The sequence below is a fragment of the Parambassis ranga genome, chromosome 9, assembly GCF_900634625.1.
Source record: "Parambassis ranga chromosome 9, fParRan2.1, whole genome shotgun sequence".
In the NCBI taxonomy this organism is placed as follows: Eukaryota; Metazoa; Chordata; class Actinopteri; family Ambassidae; genus Parambassis; species Parambassis ranga.
Genome location: NC_041030.1, coordinates 5,106,679 through 5,128,301, shown reverse-complemented (window position 1 = coordinate 5,128,301; position 21,623 = coordinate 5,106,679). Strand labels below are relative to the sequence as shown.

Below are 21,623 nucleotides of genomic sequence, written 5' to 3'. Positions count from 1 at the left end.
ATAATTCTCATTCATTCTTGTCCGTCAAATACAGGCCACACTGTACATGGGAGAAGTCTTCAGTCTGTCTTTTTTTTTTTTTTTGGCTGCCTAAAACTGCAATGTAAAACTGAAAATCATTTAAATCTTAAAAAAAAAAAAAAAAAAAAGAAAAAGAAATATGGACTTTTGGTTCTGGTAAAAGTCCTGTGTTTTATCAATTCATCTTCCATCCATGGTCTCTTCTGTCCACTCACTTCTGAACAGAAAGCCTTAAAGGCAAACTTCTCCCCCTACCTGTTTCACCCTATTCTATGCAGACATGTCCAGCTGCTGGGGAGAGGGAGCTGAGAAGACAGCAGACACAAAAGGGTGATGAACATCCACCGACACAAATTTAAAGAACAGAGAACTGAGTGGAAACGCAGAAGAAAAAGAGATTTACAGTCAGACAGATTCTTAAAAGAGAGGAGTGTGTGGTGGTGGTGGTGGTGGGCAGATCCACAGCAGGCGCTCACCTCGACCTGTTGTGATTGGCCGTCATGTTGACCCGCTGGCACTGTCTGCTCACCGACAAACCTCGTGACCTTCTAGTACACACCGCCGCAGTGTGCTGTCCTTCACTGGCTGTGCGTGTGCACATATATATATGTGCCTCAGTCCAGTCAGTTTTCACTCGCCGCCTCCCTCTCTCTCTCTCTCTCTCTCTTTCAGCCTGTGTATTCAGGAGCAGAGTCCTCCTCCGTCTTCTGACCGCTGAGCGTGCCCGTTCCACACAGGCTGCCAGCCTGTATGTGATTGAAGTCGCTCTCCAGCTCGTCCTGGTCCTTAGGGGAGCTTCTGGAGTGGATCTTGCCGATCTCCTCCAACGCGCTGGCTAGAGAGTCGAGGTCAGCGGAGTCCTGGTGGCGAGCCTCCCACAGGCTCAGAATGACCGCGGAGGGACTCAGCTGCTTTGCGAAATAGCCCAGATTTCTGCAGAAGTAAACATGTTTAACATTTGACCTTCATCAAAACTGAAAACACTTGTTGTGATGTGATGAAATCAACATGAAACAGTTCAGACTGCACTGATGAGCTGAAAATTGATCTCAAAGATGGATGGAAACAATCTGAGAGGCATAGGAGGGAGTCTGTGGACCGTGCTGAGGAGGAGGAGGAGGAGGAGGAAAAAGAGCATGAGCAGTAATTTCAGATAAAACGGGAGAAAAACGGTTGTCATCGCTGATAAGGTCTAAGTACCACACAGTAACTCATGGAACAATTATGTATGTGTGTGTGTGTGTCGGGGGTGGGTCTTTTTTTTGTTTAAATATTTGTATATAAACTCCATTTATAAATGCACTGTAGTTACTGTTGTCCCATAAAATAATAAGCACCGCTGAGGAGCTGATCACTGACCACCCTGTTCATTTATTTTGTTGATTCCTGTTTTTATTTGGACTGCTGTGTGTGTGTGGTCTGAAAGCAGTACTTGATTCGATTCTCAGTGGTGAATAAAAACGTCTAACTATTACATGTATGTGAAGGATTATTAGGATATTTAAAGCCAAGTTAGGAGCCATCTGTTCAGAGGTGTTTTTTCAACCAATGGAAGATCTATCTATCAAAGTTTGGGACATTTCAGAGAGACGTGAACAGCTGTTGATGCTCATCAGGCTGAACAAGGTCACACAACCGCCTCTGAAGAGCTTGGACTCATTACTGTTATCTTCATTGAAAAAAATACAAAACATTTAAAAAAAAAAATAAAGACATTTCCAAGTGACCCCAAACAGTAGTGTGTGTCCGTCAGTGTGAGTCACTCATGTGTTTTAAGGAGCTCCTGGGAAACAAGGGTGCTCTGTGACACAGAGCAACATGACAATGATATTGATGTTTAGAACACTGTGGACAACTAGAAAACATCCAGTGCAGTCAATGTGTGAAACAAAACAATCACTCTGATTATGACAGTTTGTGGAGTGTGCGGACAGCACAGACACACAATAGGTCTGATTAGCAACACAACACCACAAAGAGACAACACAATGAGGAGTTTTGTGAAAGACTCAGCTGAATTTGTGAGCATACTGTTCAAGTATAGGAACTGCTTGTGTTTTTTTTTAAATAATGACCTTAAAAGGCAGCAGCTTCCTGGTTTAGCTAGGCATGCTAAGTGATATACCGGTAGCTATTACTGCATGGTGGGAGACAGGTCAAGTATGTTCACAAAACAAATGGTTGTCTATCATCATTTTCCCATTGTGGAAGCGGCCTATCTCATATCTTTCTGTGATTTTAAAATAAAATAAAATACTACATCAGTATGTGTATGACAGTAGGAAGAAAACTGATAGAAATGACTTTTCTACGTGACAGTGAATGCCTCTAAAAATGACAGTGTCTACATCCAGTGTCCAGTACCCCTTTTCAATTTTAGGTTTTCATTTTAACATTTATATGTAAACAAAGCTATAATATAGAACCTGCCATATTTTGCAGACTGCAGAGGAAGGACAATATAGCTATATGTTATACAATTCCAGAAGAAATTGCATTGGGATTGCTGCTATCATTTTGCTAAGAGCTGTTGTTTTATAGCAAATGCTAAAGGGACTAACTGAGACTCAAGAACAATAAAAATACACGACAACACAACTGTTTATCGGTGGGATTGCTGCTTGCCTCAACATTCTAGCTGTCCACATGACATGCAAAAATTGCCACCAGTTGACTTTCATAAAACCTGCTTATTATTTCTGCCTGTAATTGTAAACTAATTCAACCAAACAAGCGTCTCGGTGCAGTAAACACAAGCATCTGCTTTTACTTGTAGCTAAAACAAAAATGTCTGACCTTTTAAAGCTATTAAAACATAATGAAGAATAAATTAGCATCACAAGTGATGAGTAATTACAGGCAAACAGAGTTTGGTTTGGACTCCATTCTCAGGTTCTGCCAAAGGAGGGTTTTGTTGCCATGCCAATACAGCACAATGTCCTCCTGGATCATTTAGCACTTGAGACCAGATGGGGGCAGTGTTTCATCACTGCTGCAGTTTAACAATAAGGAATAATAACAAGATACAACAGAAAAGGGTGCACCCATTGGTCACTTCAGTTCAAAGCCATCCAAGTTGGAGAGCAAAGCTTATCTGGATAATTTGGAATCCCAAAGGACTCTCAGATACCAGCATCTCATGAATCAGGCACTTAACAGAAGATTATAGCTGCCACAAGCTAAGACTACACATGTACAAGAACTGCTCTGACCATCATTAATGCATATGTTATATGACAGAGGCAGGGTCAGGTGAGCAGGCTCAGATACAGACAGAGAAATGTCAAAGATCCACTTTGATATCACTGTTTTTAAAAGGGAATTGTATATTAAAGGCACGGTGTGTGTGCAAAGTTACACAGCATCCAACTGATGCCACTGAGTTAAATAATCAGTGCTGCCGAGAAGACACGAGCAAGAAAAGCTACCTCGCAACCAGCTGCACAATCAGGAGGTTATCAACGTTCACAGGAGTGTTATCATTCTCATCACTGTGTGTTCACGGCGAGGCCATTACAGAGAGGAGAGGGCACGCACACACACACACACACTGAGGAACCACATCATACACTCACCGATCTAAGTGGAGTTTCTGGGCTAAGAGTTGCCAGTCCTTGCCCTTGGCATTGGCAGTGTCGAAGGTGGCACAGATCCTCTGGCGGATGGACAGGGGGATTTTGAAGGCCTTGGGCCCCGTCTGGGACGTGACGGTGCAGTCTGTCTGCGAAAAAAATGGAACTGACTCCTTTTCAGTCTGCAGGAACAGAACAGAAAAAAACACTATCGTCAGAACAGGGTCAGATACTAAGTTCTGTTTTAACCATCCTGTAAGAAGAAGAGTCTACTGGGATGTTACCACTTAGACAGCACGTTTAAAGCATTTTAAAGACTTGACGTCAAGACACAAAAGTTAAAAAAGTAGTATTTCTCAAAATGTTATTAAAAAGTGCTTACAGGTGGAGAATTTCAGGTGGACTCATTTTTCTATTCCTGTTCAATCATCTTTAAAAGTCCAGACAGATGCAGTAAGCTCTATCACATCAGTGGAAAGTGAAGCAACAGTGCACATGCTCAGTAACTGTTGAGTAGCGTATTCCACCACACTTGAGGCAAGGTGCAGGCTGTGATATTTGGGTTGAATAGAAGACTAATGGGACATCAGGTAGTACTGGTGGTCTGTTAATTACATCATTTCTTTGTGTCCTTTAGGTTAAATGAAACTTGACTGGATTATCAGTGACATCAGCTGTCATCTTGACATGTCAAGTTGCACTTCCTCCTGTAAATTTGGTGAAAAGTTGGCGCTAAATTTAAAAAGAAAATTTGGCATTAATGCAAAACAGCTTTCAAACTGCTCTGCAGGAGCAGGAGACGTTAAACCAATGTCTCCTGTCTGTTTGCTGACTGAATGAATGTGGTGATGATTTGAATTCAGCACACGGCACCAATAAAGTCTTTTATTCCTTCTCCCTATCCAACTAATCATCGAGGAAGGATTTAATCAAGTTATAAAAAGTAATCGTAAATAATATTTCACCTGTACTCGACCATGAGTTTAAACAGTCTTGGTGGCCTTGAGGTAGGACGAGCACATTTGTGACTGCTTGTGAAAAAAAGCAGTTGTGGGTGAAATCAATGAGTAACGCACTCTTCTGCCTTAACAACTACTGTCAAGGTGCTCTTGAGTGAGGATTTCTAACTCCTAGCTGCTCCAGTGGAGCTGCTCAGCGGCTGACAGAAGACTGTTGTTACAGCGGGCGGCTCCCAGGTGTTGGGTGCATGTGAATGTGAAGCAGTCTATTTGCTGGAACATGTGTGTCCCTAAGTGAATAAAAGGTTAAAAAACAAGCAGAGTAAAGGAACAGCTGGATCTGTGTTGTCAGTGTTTAGCGCAAATCTGCGAGGAGACCGAGAGAGAAAGAGAGAGAGAAAAATTGTCCTCCTCGCTCTATTAATACACAGTGCAAGCTCAGGAGAGCTGGCCCCCTGTCAGTGGACACACTCCGGGAAGGTTACATAAAGGTTGAGCGAGAAAGTGAAACACCCCTCCACAACCATCATCTCCCTCGTATTTATAGCTGCGGAGCCCCTTTACCTCGGCCACGGCCGTGTAGACCTGCAGAATCTGTTCGTGGCCTTTGACCTGGCGCACGCTGATTTTGCAGGAGAGCTGGGCGGTGGCGGGGCTGTATCTCTCCAGAGAGAAGGCACAGTGCAGGGGCTGCTGGTTGCTGCACCACACTTGGGGGAAGGAGAATTCCTGAGGAAGCATAACAGAAAGAGGGACATCAGAGACGTACACAGGCCGTGTTAGCATATGCTCTAAATGAGATGATTCAGCTCAATGTTCTGCATGTGGCCGCGCTGTCACATGCAGAAACACAAGATTAAAAGGTAGGAGCTGGCTTTGAAGTCTAAATGATTCCATAGTTTGATATATTTATGCATGACAATAACTTAGATAGAAAGAAGTCGTCCTGATAAGGTTTACAAATACAGCCTGGATCCCTGTACAGTCGGTCTGATAGCAAGAGCAGCTTGTGGGTAAGTACTGTAAGCAATATATGTGGGAACATGGAGAAGACTGCCTTTGATGTATATTTAATTTAATTTTCGGAGAACGAGCACATCTGTGGGGAAATGTCCTTGACCTCTGTTAAGACTCCGTCTCCACCTTATCTGCATATTTAAAAAAGTGACCTGTAAATGATTCCTAGTGAAGACAGCCACATTAAAAAGTGGTGGCCGGTGCGCTCACACAAGACTTAACCCTTGTAGCTTTGATCTTGGCTGCCTGCTGCAGCTCACAGCAGCAGATAATGGAGTCTGGGTGGGGTGATGGTAGTGGAGGAAGAGGAAGAGGAGGGGAGGGGGGAGATGGACGTGTAAAGCTGGGATGCTCTTTAACACTAAAAGCTGACTTGATGTATGACCCAACACTCGGCTATTATTCTGCACCTGCTCCGCCGAAGCGGGTTAGCGCAGCTGTCCCGAGGCATTCATAAATAAGGTGCTGGAGAGGGTGGGTGTCTTTGACACACTTCCACCCTGCATTCACATCTTTTAAGAAACAACAGCAGTACAGTTGGGGGCAACAACAGGTACAGCATGACATGCACTGACTGATGTAACGCTGTTTGCATCTTAATTTTCCTGCAGGCAAAAAACCAAAGAAACACACGGCTATTAATCTGTGGTCACATCTGTTTGCAGGATCACTGTGAGAGAGGAATATGTGTGTGACAGCCAATAAAAGAGCAGAATAATAATAATAAATATACAAGCTTTTTCTTCACAAACAAGGCGATGGTTAGCTCTCTAAGCACCGACATGCAGAGTATTCCTACATTTAAAGTGCATCGTCAAAAGACACCATGACACCATAAGTCATCATACTGAATGATGCTGTAGACAGTAAATAACTATGAATGGAGTGTCTGTGACGTCACTTACAGGTGAGTACTCACTCACTACAGGAGGGAACACTTCTGTTTGGGTAACTGAGGTTTAAACTAAAATCAGTCTATGTAGTTGTTGTGTCCAAAATGAGAATCTAATTGGATCTACTGGGAGTAATTCTCCAGCAGCCAGCTGTCCCCTTAAGTGGACTTTATGGAGGTCTTTGTGTAGGAACTAATGAAAGTGCTTGTATATATGACTTGAGAATACATTTCTTGTCAGGGTTTCAGCCTGAGCCAGGACTTTTATTTTGTAGTTTTGTTTTGTTACTTCCTGTTTCATTTTGTAGTCACAGCTCTCCCTCTCATTTAGGGGTCTTCCCCTTCCTCGTGTGCTCCCTCCTCCTCCCGGTGATTATACCTGCTCCGCCCTAATGTGTCTCACCTGTGTCTCTTTGTCTCTCCCTTCCCTCTGTATATAATGTGTGTCTTCCCTCCTCACGGTGCCAGTTTTCTTGTGAGTTTTCACAGCGTGCCATCCTCCAAGCAGCCTGAGATTTCCTTCGTGGATGTGTTGCCTTCGAGTGTTCCTAGCCTTAGTCTTAGCTTTGTTACAGTTTCCAGTGAATGACCCAGCTTGTTTTTTGACCACCATTTTGTGCCTGATCCTTTTGTGCTTTTGCCTTCGCTGAGTGCCTATTTGTGTACCGAACCCTAGACTGAAATAAAGGACCTTGTTTTTGCCTTGCCAACTGTCTATTGTCCTGCATTTGTGTCCGCTAACACCAAACCCTGACATTTCTAGGTGTAGATGCCCAGGTTAAAATGCTTTACTTCACAGTTTTTTTAACCTATATTATTAAAATGTTAAAGTCATGCATTAATAAGGACCACCTCAGCTTCAATTACAATGGACCTTTTTGCCCATACTTGAGTTAAGTTACTGTGATTTTCACTTGGATGCTGCCGATATGAAGATGGAAACGACTAGAGCCTCCACTTTGGGTTTCAAGCTCTTTTAACTCTTTGGTCAATCCTGATTTACAGTCTTTGTATTAGTGTCAGAGCCAATTACAGACTCCCTAACTTCATTAACAAAAAACAAGCACGTCACACCCACACACTCTTTGATTGATTAGTAAACCCTGAGAGAAGTGGTGCGGAAACATCAATTAGCTCTTAGCAGCAAAAGGAGGATGCAGCAAATTATCCCCTATAAAGTGCTGCTTAAAAGTTTGTGATCCCCTTTTAAAATGTGACCCAAAACATCAGCTAATTTGCACACATGTACTAAAGGTAGAAAATAAGAACCCAATCAAACAAATGAATCAGAAATATTTCACTGTCATGAATGTATTTAGGCAATTGATCCAATATTACGTATGTGTAAGTGACAAAAGGATGTGACCCTCTATTAGCAGTCTATTTAAAGGCCAGATCTGACTCCATCTACTTCTAATCAATATAAAATGTGAGTGCTCTGTTTGAACAGTGATCTATCAAAGTCTGATCTTCATAATGTGTCTGTGGAAGTGCATAATGGGATCATCAAAGGACATTTCAGAGGACCATATACAAACAGCTGTTGATGCTGGAAAAGGTTACACAACCACCTCTGAGGAGTTTGGACTCCCCAAATCCACAGGCAGACTGTGTACAAATTGAGGGAATTCAAGTCCATTGTTACCCTTAAAAGGAGTGGCCTATCAACAAAGGTTACTACAAGAACAGGTCATGTAGCAGGCCAGATGGCTACAAAGGAACCAGGGTAACATGTGAACAGCTGAAGGCTGATGTTAATGGTCATGAATGCACCATCAGGAGAACACTGAGCAGCCATGGTGTGCATGGCAGAGCTGCAAAGAGAAAGTCTCTGCTCTCCAAAAAGAACACTGCTGCCCATCTGCAGTTTGATAAAGTTAATGTGGACAAACCAGAGGATGCTGGGAAATTATTTCAGGACAGATGAGACCGGAATAGAATTCTTTGGACTTACATTTGAAGCCTAATGTTGGAAGACACTGCATTACAGCATATGAATGTATCCCATCTGTTGGCGGTGGTAGTATCATAGTTTGGACCTGTTCTCGCCAGCATTGATGGAACAATGACTTCTGAATTACACCAGTGAATTCAACAAGAAAATGTTTGACATCTGTCTGCGAGCAAAACAACAGTTAAAGGTATGGTGGGACATTTCATTCTGATGCACTTTTTGTTAAATTAGTGTAACTTCTCTTTACAATCCGATAGCAACGGATTAGTTCGGCAGTTTCGCTTTAAAACGAAGAATATGAATCATCTTTGGAAGTTATAAAACGCTAAAAACATCAGCCAATCCTACGAGGCGCCCCTGCGCGTATAGTTGGCTGGTTGTCACTCTCTTCCTGCTTTGCGCGCATCAGAGAGGTACGTGTGCGATGGCCGAAGTCACAGACTGGTTGGGAGGCGTGGCTTCGGGGTGAACTCTGAGAGAAAGGGGCGCGTGTTTACTTTCAAAATCTGGCTGACTCACTGAGTTTTAAAAATCTCCTACCCTACCTTTAAAGAAGAAAAAAGTTAATGTTCTGAAATGATCAAGTCAAAGCTATAACCTTTTCCCAACTGAAATGTTATGGAAATATTCATGTGAGAAAACTACCAAACATCTCAGATTGTAGCTCTTCTGTACTTAAGAATGGGCTAAAAGTCCTCCAAACCCTTCTAGATGACTGATCAGCTGTTGGCAGAAACCTTCAGTTGTTGTTGGAGGTCACAGACATACATTTACTATCATTTTATATGTATTGAAACATTTTCCTAAATAAATTAATGACAAAGTGAAATATTTATGAATTATTCGTTTGATTGGGTTCTCTTTTTCTACTTGCAGGACTTGTGTGAAAATCAGCTGATATTTTGGGTCATATTTATGCAGAAATATGGAAGATTCTACAGGGTTGACAAGATTTTGAGGAGCACTGTATGTTTTCATATGAAGTCTTGTCACCTATTGCTGTTCTTACCTGACATGTGGTAAAGGGTTTGATGCTCCACAGGAACTGGGGAACATCTTGGATGGACACCTGGAGGCTGAAGGTGTTCGCTCGAAAAGGCAACATCTTTGGCTCCTCGAGGAGCTGACCCCCTCTGGTCTTCTCTGCAGCTACCACTCCCTAAAGATAAGGGAGAGAGGGAGGGAGGAGGAAAGGAAAAGAGACATGAAAGCAAATGAAGAGAAAAAAAAGGATTTCTGCAGAAAAACATATACCAGTCATTCTTTTGAAGGTACACTTCCTTTGCATATCAGCACCAACACCTGTTGCTAATCCTTTCCTCTGTCACATCCACTAATTGACTCATCTCAAATATTAACAGAGAAGCAGGCTGCAAAGAAGTGACACAGAGTCTCCACTGAACAAATCCTACAACTTGCTCTCTTGCATTAGCATCACATTTGCAGACATGACAGATTCAAACTTGAATTTAATGCAGAGAGGGGGGGAACTCGTGCTTCGGGGGAAGGGAGAGGAGAGGAGGGAGGGAGGACTGGGGGAAACGTCCATCTCCCAAATTGAATTTGTGATGATGAAAGAACGCTTTGATTGTCGCTTGCAGGTATTCATCTGCCGTCATTGTTCAGCATCCCGATGGGATGGTTCAGTGTCTGGCCTGTTATCCTCGGCCACCTCTATCACAAAGGGAAAAAAAAGACTGAGAACACGGCTGTGACTAACGCCTGGCCACGCTGATTGATTCCTCTTAAGTGTCCGTGAGCGTAAGAGCTTGTCGATGCATATGTGTGTGTTTACTGTTGGTTTGAAAACAACAAAAAGTGTATGAAAAAACATTAAATGTGACTGCAGGGAGTCTGAAATGTGGTGTTGCTCTGACACCTGCTCTCTTTTGTAAACTACTGCTCAGTGAGCGGTTGGACAGCGCTGCATTTCTTTGGTTATAGTTCAGGATCTGTGATCACGCTCCTGCATTTGAACTGTCAAGATGCTATGATTGAAGCCTTCCACAGACAGTGGCTGCTCCTGATGTGCTGTTTGACACATCACACACGACTGATGCTTCTTAGATCATGTTCCACAGCCGGGGGAATGTTGCAATGCTAACCGAGAATGAGAAATCCAGACAGAAGAACAGAGTTTCAAACTAGTGGGAGGAATTTTCAACATCCAGACATACTTTTCTGCATACACAACTGATTGAAGCAAAACTACAAACAAAGTTTATTTGTCAGCTACAAGTTTGTGTGCAAGAAGACAAGTTAACTAGGATAGGTTCAAGTCCTGTACTCCCAAGACCTCCTGACTCATTAAATGTATAATCTTCTAAACTCAAGTGCATTTCTCTCGAATGGAGTCCCTATTGTTTCTGTTATACAGCTCTAAGGCACTAGAATGACATCACCATGATGTGTTTTCACTACTGACTACAGTCATTTCACTACTCCACCAGTGATGGGACATAACCAGAGAGAGTTGATGTAAACACAAAAGCCACCACCATGAGTCACAGAGCTCTTCTATCAGTACAAAATGTGGCGAGCCAGAATTTTGTCTCTCAGCAGGAATCCTAAAATCCCACTGTTGGGTCCAGTTTATTTCATAGAGGAACCCTGTAAACACAAGATGGACTGGCCAAGCACAGCTAATGGGTTAATTTATTATTCACAAAATCAGGAATCTAGCTTGGCATATCAGCCAGGTGCTACAATTTCGTCATCTCCTAACACGAGAGACTTAATGCTACATTGACTAACTAGACTACCTTGTGGATCCAAATGGTATTATACAAGGGTATGGTATGAGAGTCTGTTCAGGGTTGGTAGCAGGGATTCAAATCCTTGAAATTTTCAGTTTTCAGTGTTTGAAAAGTTGTGGATTTTGTACAAAGTGCTTTCAAATCCTTGAAAGTGTAACAGTATTCCTATCACATCAAGTAACTGTTGGGTTGAATCATTCACTTTCTAGATACAGAAATAATGAGCCTCGAATAAAAACTGCTCAGTCTGGGTCTTGTTTGGACTGCTCTTTGTGACTGTGATCAGCCAGTCTGTTTCCATGTGTGAACATTGCTGTTTTAATCCAAAACATTGAAAATAAACCTTAAAAGTGCTTGAATTTGCCCTTGTATGAACCCTGGCTTGTGATGTTGGATGATGTATGTTCTTTTTTTCCATTCTATTAATCTACATTTTACAACATCAGAATCAGTAAATATCTTTAAGTTTTGGACAAAGTGCATATAAAGGTCATATCGGGTCATGGGCAAGACAAATTCATCTTATTTCGCGTTGATTCTTGCACCTCAAGCTCCGCTTAATAAACACTTAAATGATCCATAAATGGAGCTACTAGATCTTTTGTGGCTAAAACAAAAGCAGTGCAGACACAGGACTCCTATAAAAGAAAATCAGTTAAAAAGATGGATTATTATGATATACAGGGGTGATCCCAAGGCTAAAGACTAAAGGTTGAGGTGAACAGTATTTCTGGCAGCATTTACACTGGAAGGTAACATCTTCCAGCAGAATACTAATGCAGGTGGTATTTTCAGCGAGGAGGTTTTCATCCACAGTTTCTCCACTTCCATCTGAACGACCTTGGGAATGGATTTAGCAGTGGATGGTAGTTGTTTCTTGGTGTTTTTTTTTGTTTATCTTTTAATATCCAGGTAACATCAGTGCTGATCATTATCAGACAAAACTGCCAATCATAGCAGGAGAAAAAAGTGTCAGTGCTGCTCCAGGCTTCCTGTTTGATGGGAGAATTCAGCCTGTGATTGGTTTGGAAAAAAAAACAAAACACAGTGCAAGAGACTTGGTGCTGAACAGGCACAAGCCCAAGGGACGCACACAAAAAAATCTGGCATCTGCTCGGCAGGCTGGGAATTCATAAACCAAATCCAGAGTGTGTTTTAAAGCCAGCTGCCGCTGACGTCTGTGACATGACAGAGAAGAGGCAGAGACAGTCACAAGGCTCGCTGTGCTCCGCTCAGCTCCTCTGTTAGGATAGCCTCCCTGGGGAGGACGAGGAGCTTGATTTCCCTGATGTTCACTGATGAGATCTCAGTGCTTAAAAGCCCTATAGGTCACTGAAGGATAATCAAGTCAAACAAGATAAAAAAAGAATGATTGCTTAACATTTGAATGGCAGTGATTACAGTACCATTGTCTCAGTCTATTAAAAGCATGGGAAGAGCATCTGTCAGGGAGTTTCAGAGTCTGCTGTGCACTGCAGTGTTGTTTCATTGTGGTAATAAATCTGCTGCTTTAACTCTTACAGGGTCCTGCATCGGAGAGCAACACACAAGATCCGAATCTAGGTTACGACCCAAAATATGTACTCAGTAAGAAGAGGGAATCACTAAATTGAAACTACACATCCTTCTGTTGTTGTCTTCTAGTCCAGATAAATAGGAAGACGTGAGCGCAGCATAAGCCCTGCCGAAGCATTCGATCTGTTCAGTCCCCGCAGCCAAGCAAAGTCTGACCAAGTGGGCAGAAATTCACAGGATAAATATAGTCTTAATGGAGGGAGAAGTCCTGTTTTCTTGTCTATAGACAGATTCATTGATTGTATTGATTATTTGAAAGTGACAACAAAACCTGTGCTATTTAATCAGCTGTCTGTGGAGCACGCCAGAGAAAATGGAAGCATGCGCCGTATGTCTCTGACACGGTGCTGATCTATCTGTTCTATATGAGCAAGTGGCAGCTGTGAAAATGTCTCTAATTACCATGTTTATGTGAATTTGGGCAAAACGATGAAATCATTTACAATGAAACAGTTGCTTATTCACACATAAAGCCAGCTGGAGAACAACATTCAGTCCAGAACTACAGAAAAGCCCATTTTAAAGCAACATTTTTTTCATCAGTAAAGTGGATGTAATTCTCCTTTTCCACGCAGTTCATTAATACAAGCAACATGCCCATAAAGATCACATACACTGCCCTAGTTTGCCATCCAAAGTTAGCCTCACTTTAATGCCTCTGGCTATTCCAACTATGTTATTAGCTCGTGCATTCTGGGTGTTGAAGTTTTTTCTGAAAGGGAACCAACAATTTCACTTCTTTACTCCATATAGAGCCAGGTTTTATAACCCAAGTCCACCCTTTCAGGGACCTATTATCACTTTCAACAGCAAGTTGCAAACTTGGTCTCCCTTTAAGTCAATCCTGTAAATTAGCCACAGGCAGTGTGCTCTGTGTATCATACATCAACACAACATTAAACTATTATACACTATGAATATAATTAAAATTTGAAAAATAGCACCGTAACTTCACACAGAAGTCTCCATCTTGCATTTCTGACCACATAAACAGGGGATGTACTTGATGATTAGTTTTCACAAGTACATGTTCCATCTCAGCAGACATTTTTTAATACCCCCAATCCAGCATTAAATTAGCTTCACCCTGGGAATAGGCAGTTTATAACCTCATCTTTAGGGCGCATAAGCCAAGTCAGGCCATTATTACTGACCACATGTTCTTTGTGAATAAATGGCACCCCTGCTGCTGGAAATAATCATGGCTCAACCTTTGCTGGATAAACAAAAAAGGGGCAAAATAAGGAGGCTATCTTGTTCCTTTGTACCTGAAAGGCGTGTGGCGTGTCGTCCACACAGTACACCCGCAGGCTGTAGTTTATTGAGCCGGACTCCATGCTCCCGAACACGGCCAGCTTCAGCCTCTTCACTGCAGCTTGGGTCAGGGGCTCGCCCACAAGGGCGTACGAGCCTGGCTGGTCCAGCAGCAGGTGGCAGCTTGTGGAGTCCATCAGGCAGTAACAGGAAGTGGACTCCTCTTCCACTGACATCACTTCCTGCAACGGAAAAACAGACAGTACCTGTCGTGTAAAAATCCAGATATCATGAGTAGAAAAGTGCAGATAAACCTGCAGAGCACACGGTATTCTGCTCCTGCTGTTGCACGGTGATTTAGGAAACACAACACAGGTTTAAATCACAAAGAATAAACACACACAGTCTGTTAGAAATCTCTAGAGAGTGCAGAAAGCCATTTTTAACATGAGTGATGGTGTTAGCACATAGCAAAACACAAAATACTCATTACAAACAATACGAAATGGTTTATTTATGAGATGGAAACAGCAGCTGGAAAGCACTTCATTATTTCCCTTTCTTGAACAAATATACTTTAACAAATGCCGTGAACAACATAAACACTAATATATGATTAGGTGAGCCTTAACTGAATTTGAATAATCCAGGGAGCACTAAATTTAACTTTCAAATATCTTATCCAGACCATCTCACAGTACTGTCATGGTGCTGTGTGTTGCACCCAAGCATGCAAACAGAATCCATGAATTCTGTGTGATTACAGGATTTAATGAGGAGCTGCGAGACCAAACAGTGTGCTAAAACAGCCTGAGGAGGGCTGCATCACAAATAATACTTAACTGTCTACATGCCAATTAAAAGTCACCACCATCATGTGTTGCTAATTCTCACAGCATTACAAAATAACTAATAATCTTATGATGCTAATAGGCTAATAAAAGACTGCTGCACAGACATATCTACTTGTCTTGCGATTTCTCTATATTTTAAATTATTATTATAATAGGAGAGATTTGCTCCTAGTGTGGATTTAAGGCCTAAATTTGAACACAATTATACACTATTGACAACACTAAACCCATTTCTGCAAATATGTCTCACAGCTTGTGAGAAATCTGATGTCAGCTTAGACTGTAAACACACCCAATTAGCCATTAGCGCTGCTGTTTGCAGTGGATATGTATGAACCTACAGATCACTGGAGTATTTTGACACCAAAGAGAACGTGAAGAGTCTTCTCTCTTGTCCTAGATTATGGTTGTGGGTGTGAGATCATCAGTGTTTAAGTGTGGGCTCAGCTTTACAGAGAGTTTCAGGACCTGTGAGACACAGCTAGGGGGAACACAAAGGACATCAGCAGCATGTGATGAGGGGCATGGTGTTTTGCACCTCTTTGTTCTTTCATCTAAGGGAAACTGCTGACATTGGGCACAATGAAGTCAGATACAGCATCAATCTAACTGCATGTTCAGGATGGAGCTAGCAACTAGCCTCTGTTAACACATTGGTGATTTGGGACTGTATATAGGATTTACCTCATAGAATAATTATGTAATATTTCTATTTAGTGGACAATACGCTACCTTGGCTCTGTGGTATTTATTTCAAAACCTATAGAATGAGGTATCAACGCACTGGGCCCAATTTAGTATTTGTTGGCACCTTTCATCACATTATAATCAGGCACTGTGCTACAAAGGAATGAGTTGGTAGCACTTTGTTCAGCTTTATTCATGTCAGGCGCTTCTGTGGATGCTTTATATTTATGCTTTCTGCATCCTCATAAGCACATCTTAACACACTGCAATATGGTATCCAATAATATTACACTGAGGCTGGGAGTCTTGTGTGAGTCATGTGCATTATAATGACAAGTGAAATGCATTTGTAGGTATTACGCATATACAGACCCTTCTCTCTCTCTCTCTCTCTTTAGGTTCGACCTCAGTGGCAAGTCATTATTTGCAACCAAGAAGCTCTAAGGATGACTGTGCCCTTTTAATATTAGAGTGAAATCTCAAAGTGACATGAATCTTGTATTTATTCATATTCCCCAGCTGCTCACTTTCCCCCCTTTTCTTTAAGAAAGACTTGCACATCTTCTGAAATTGCCCTCTTGCTCTGAAAAGAAATTCTTTCTTGCAAAGCGAATACCAAAGCTGCAATACGTATAAAAAGACAAGGTTAGGTAAACACGAGTAAACCATACACACTGACAGAGAGCGATGACATTCGTGTAAGCAAACAAGGTGTTGGCAGAAGAGCACTTAACACTACATCTACATTAACCTCTGACTGAGTGACCTGAACATTTCTGAAGTGTAGCAGCATTTTGTACCGTCTCAGACAGACATAAATATGGACATACACAGAAGACATGGTGAAAACTGGTCAACCTGTGATTTGTTTTATGCATTAATTTAGCAGTGACCACATAGATGGAGACTGTATTTGTAGGAGTGAGCCCACTGCAGACCCAAAATCTATATAGCAATATATACAGTATGGTTATGGAGGAGTTAATGCTGATGCTGAGCCCCATTGAGTTAACCTGGTGCCAGTTCTATTCTGTGGCCTTGCTTGTCTGGCGTGTGGAGCTGTCCATGGTGCTGAAGATGATCTTACTGTTTCAGTGACTTTGTTTTACACTAATAACTGATTTAATGCATGCTGTTGATATAAAATTGCTTCTGGTAATAATCTGTAATAATTGTACAGGTTGACTGGGATCTTAAATCATCAGAATCTGTCACAATTTAACCACCATATGCAGAAGAACACAAAGATCCTGTGACAAAGTCATCCAGGTCATTTTAATTCAACTGGTGACTGGACTGCAGAGGTTTCCTAAAGTCCAGTCACTTCAAGCTCTTGAATTCTTTAATGACAATATGACATGTGTGCAAAAGTGTACTGGCATCAGTAACAGCCAAAATGTGTGAGGCAATTAGAATTAGAGAATGAGATTTATAGGACACAAAAGCATAAAAATATACATAAAAAATTTAAAAATAAGGAAAAAAGTCATGATTATAAGTATTCTGGACTGAATAAACAAAACTGATGTAACTGGGACTATGACATCTACAGGTAACTTCCCAAACACCATCAGCAATGAACTGACTAGTTGAATGTTCACTCTGCTTCCTCGTTGTTTGATATATGCATGCAGAGGCTGCTGCTGCTGCTGCTCCTTTGAGTAGTCTTTATAGCAGCTTAGAAAAAAACATTATTCAGGACAAAAGCAGACAATGTAGGGAGCAGTAAATCCGGCCTAAATAACAAGGTCTTCTAAGTGTTCACAACCCGCACAACAGCCGGTGGTAGAGGGAGGGGGCAAACTTCCACTCTTCATTATTCTGAGCTGTGCACGGCTTGCCAAAACTTTACGTCAGGCTTACATTTACATTACTGCCTGACTGAATGTCGTCTTCATTAACACCACTCTTTCCTTCCTTCCTTGCTTCCCTGCATGTCTTGTTATCATCATGTGGCTGGAAAACACATGCAAATAATGCAAAGTGACATGGGGGTGGGGGGGTCTGGATTAAGCTCTCGGGACAGTGGAGAGGGAGGAAGTAAAGAAAGTAAAAGGCTGACACTGTTGAAATGAAAACACACATAAACAGCAGGGAAAAAACGTGTCCTGTTGAAAAGCATTGGAGCGAAGCTAACAGGAAAGACAAAATAACACTGCGTGGAGTCGATAGTGTGTGCTGGTGTTGGTGCAGGCGAATGGAGAGTTGTGGTCAGCAGAGAACAACAATCTCCATGATTCTCCTCCTGATTGCCTCACGTCTAAATTCACCACGCCGTGTCTTTTCCTGATCTGCTAATCAATACTTTCCTTGTTGCAAACCCCACCGCTGCTGCTGCCACTCTCCCCCCACTGACTGACAGCAGCCATGCCTCTTACTGCCCATTACACGCTGTAATTGTTTCTTTATTTTCCTCCTGCCTGGACTGGCGGTGTTACTTCCATATGGCCTTATGTCACCCTGTGGACCCCACGGCGTGAGCATGAGGCCGGATCAATCAGCTCACACACAAAGCCTTTTTATAGCTCACACATAATTCAGCAGTCACATGTCGCTGCCGATACTGGACCTTTTTCCACATAAATATAAAAGGTCAGTAAACCTGCAGGGAGCAAAATCAACAACCCATGATGTCTCATGTCAAGAAACATAACTTTAACATCCATTTACCAAGCTCACTGTCCTGCACTGAGTGGCTGCAGTTACTGTGTGGAATCATAAGACTGGAAATGATCAACAGTCAAGGTATCTTAATACTAAGGAAAGCAAGTCAGCAGTTTCAACAGAGAAATCGCACCATAGCTTTAGCATGCATGTCATGTTGTGTTTGTGGCTACCTGATGAATAAGGGCTGACAGCCTGTGAATGAGTTCTAGTTCCTGTCTCACAGCCAGGATTCTGGAATTAGTTCCAGCCCGGGTGAAGGAGCCACTAGCAGGTTGCCATTAATACATCCTTACCATAAACAGGTCAAGGGTTGACAGTGTAGAATTCATTTGGAATTCTGTTTCTCAGTGTCCACTTAAGTGGAACAGATATAAAAAGCTGTAACATAGCCACCTGTCTGCGTACTTACAAGTGTTTTTTAGAGACAATAATTACAGATTAAAACATTCACTCTGAGTAGTAGTCTACTATTTTGATACTAATCAGAGAAGGGTTATGAACCATTTCTACAGTGTGTTGGGGGGTTTATAAGAGAGGTATTCAGAACCTGGAAAGAATAGAGCAGCACAGAAGCAGCTTCATCACCATGTGTCATCAACAGTGCATTGTCTTTCTCATATAAATGACCTGCATGAGGGCAGGCGGCCACAACAGGATTCTGAGCAGATAGCTATCAGCGTATAAACATATGATGTTTTATATAACTCATTCATTACAATTATATTCAAATATTAAATTTTGCATGATAACTAAATGTCACGTACATAAACCTGGACATCATGGAAACAGCAGGAAAGAGTCACACATGAGAGGAAAGTGACTAGAACACTGGTAAATCAGGCAGCCATGATGGACTTAGATCTTGTTTAGAATGGCTTTTGGAGTAGTTTATCTAAAGAGATTCAAGGGCTCAAGGTCCTTCACAAAACCTGTGCAATACTTCTGTAGATGATGACATCACATCTGGAGATCAATATCATCTAGATGTTATGGGGGCAACAGTGGCACAGTGGGATAGCAGGGTTGTCCAATAACTGGAAGGTTGGTGGTTCGATCCCAACTCCTCCCTAGTCCTCCCTAGTCACTGTTGTGTGTTCTTGGGCAAGACACTTCACCCTAGCCTGTGGCGCGCCTTGCTAGTCATTGTATGACACTGCTTGTGCAGCAGCCGTAATGAATTTCCCTCTGGGGATTAATACAGTATCTAAATAAAAAAAAAATGTTTCAAATCTGTTCTGTGTTTTTTGTGCACTTATATACTGTAGTATGTGTTATGGTCTGAGGTAAAGCAGGGTTTCTTGCTGCATAAAGAAAAAAAAAAAACGAGGTTCACAGAGTTTACCCTGCTTTCATTCCTGCTGACATTTAGCTACAAAAGAAGAATAGAGCCGGCGAGGAAAAAGACAACCGAGGAAAGCCAAATGCCTTATCTGAGTTAAGCTGAGATGCTGACGGGCTGCACTGTACTTGACAGGGCCAATGCTCACCTCCCATTTGCTGTCCTGGGTTTTCCTCTTGAGCTGGATGTTCCAGTTCTCGGCATCTACTTCGGCGCAGTGGGCGATGGTCATGGCCACTGGGCAGAAGAGGTCCAGGCCTGGAGGACCGTACGTCACTTCTGGGCCCAGGAGGATTTCACACCCTTCCAGTGTTTGGACACTAAACAAACCATGACAGGATAAAAAAAACAACAAACACACACACACACAAAGATGGTAAATGTGCTAAAATATATAAAAAGAGAAACTGCAGTGCTGCAGAGAACAGACACTGGCTGTGTTTGCATGTCAGCAGAATGACTGTGTTAGATGTTGTGTAATTGCACCTTTTGATAGTCAATTATATTTATTTGTATATTTTGGCACATGTATAAATTAAAATACAAAAGACTAAAAGAATATTTTGAGTTGAGGAGGTAACACTAAAAATGAGCTTGTACTGTCACAAAAGAGAGAGACGACTGAGTCACATATGGCATTGCTCTAAGCTGTGAGCAAGGCTGTGATTATCACCTGATTTTCCATATTTAACATTTTTTATTTATTATTCTAAAGTGATAATTTGTTCTTAAAGGTGACCTATTATTTGCACATCAACTCCATATATTATTATATTCTGGGACTACTTTAAATAGTTCATGATAAGAAAGAAAAAACCCAAAAATCATACAGCTTGTTTTGTAGAATCTGGCCAGAAACACACAAATATTTCAGTATATATAGTAAACTATACAAAAAATATGTGATATATGACTGTGTGACAATGATAAATGATTAAATATGCATCCTATGCATGCTTGTTGCTACCTTTCTCCTGAGGTTTCGCTCACTTTTTATCCCCTATTATGAAATTTTATAACCTAGAGGTCAACAACGAATCACTGCAAGTTCTGGTTTTATAACATGTGTAGTCTATTACGATTACAAAGTGTGAGGAAATGACAAACAGACACACATATATGTAGACACATGCTTATATTGTAGTCTATTTTTTCGATATTATTAATATTTTTCACTGCACTAATGCTGACTAATGTGTGTGTGTTACAGCAAATACCCCATCCTGCAGGATTTACAGTTTTTTTCCTTAGACTATATGTTTTAGATTTTCAATGAAGAAACACAAAAAGATGACACATCATGCTAACAGTGTCAAACAGTAGTATCTTCCTGTCTCTTATAAGTGGGTGGGTTGGAAACATTATGTGTTTGCAATGCAGTACTGCTGTTTACTGCCATAAGAGTGCAAGAGTGTCCTGCTAGTTTAGACATCTGAAGAGTCATTTTGGTGTCACAATGTTCCAAACAATTGGTGATTGGTGAAAACGTGTCAAGAGAATCAGTCAGAATCTGAATTCACATTAAATTCTCCCATTAGAATCATAGACTACATTCAGGTCCAGGCAGTAAAACGCCCATGACTGCTCAGTGAGCTCTTGTATTTTAAATGTGTGAACTAACTGGTAAACATTGCATCACCCACACGCTCACAACTGTGTGGATGCTCAAATCCATCTGAGAAAATGTAAAAATATAGACTGCTTCTGAACCCAAAGCTTCAGTGCTTTACTTTCACAGACTGTGCTCATGTACCAAGTTCAGCCTATCACACAACCATGTTGATGTTTCCACCGATTACAGCTCAGACCACACCTGTCTTTAACCAACAGCCTTTTTTTGGTCTTTCTGTGTGTAGTTTTTTAACTGCAGTGTGGTGCTTGTTGAGAAATCTGAGGTGTATTAAATATCTATAACACAAGGAAAGTAAACTAATTTGCAAAAAAACACTCATAAAAAAAAATCTGAATATGATCCTCCAACACGACAGAAAACAAAGTAAAGCCTGATTCTCTTTAACATCTCTCTTTGAGCTGGAAATGCTGCCGCTGGATAGAAAACAACAAACTAATGAGAAC

At 41.6% G+C, this 21,623-nt stretch overlaps 1 protein-coding gene across 1 annotated transcript in view; it reads right to left on the bottom strand.

The window, feature by feature from the left end:
• Positions 1 to 689: 689 nt before the first annotated feature.
• The window catches only part of unc5db (unc-5 netrin receptor Db), a 167,530-nt gene continuing 146,596 nt past the window's right edge, over positions 690 to 21,623 (bottom strand). The window contains exons 12-17 of the mRNA XM_028414284.1: positions 19,696 to 19,867; positions 14,015 to 14,242; positions 9,425 to 9,574; positions 5,117 to 5,281; positions 3,597 to 3,775; positions 690 to 954 (exon numbers count right to left, since the gene is read on the bottom strand). Coding sequence (XP_028270085.1) covers positions 690 to 954; positions 3,597 to 3,775; positions 5,117 to 5,281; positions 9,425 to 9,574; positions 14,015 to 14,242; positions 19,696 to 19,867 — 1,159 coding nt within the window. The remainder of the gene's footprint in view (positions 955 to 3,596; positions 3,776 to 5,116; positions 5,282 to 9,424; positions 9,575 to 14,014; positions 14,243 to 19,695; positions 19,868 to 21,623) is intronic.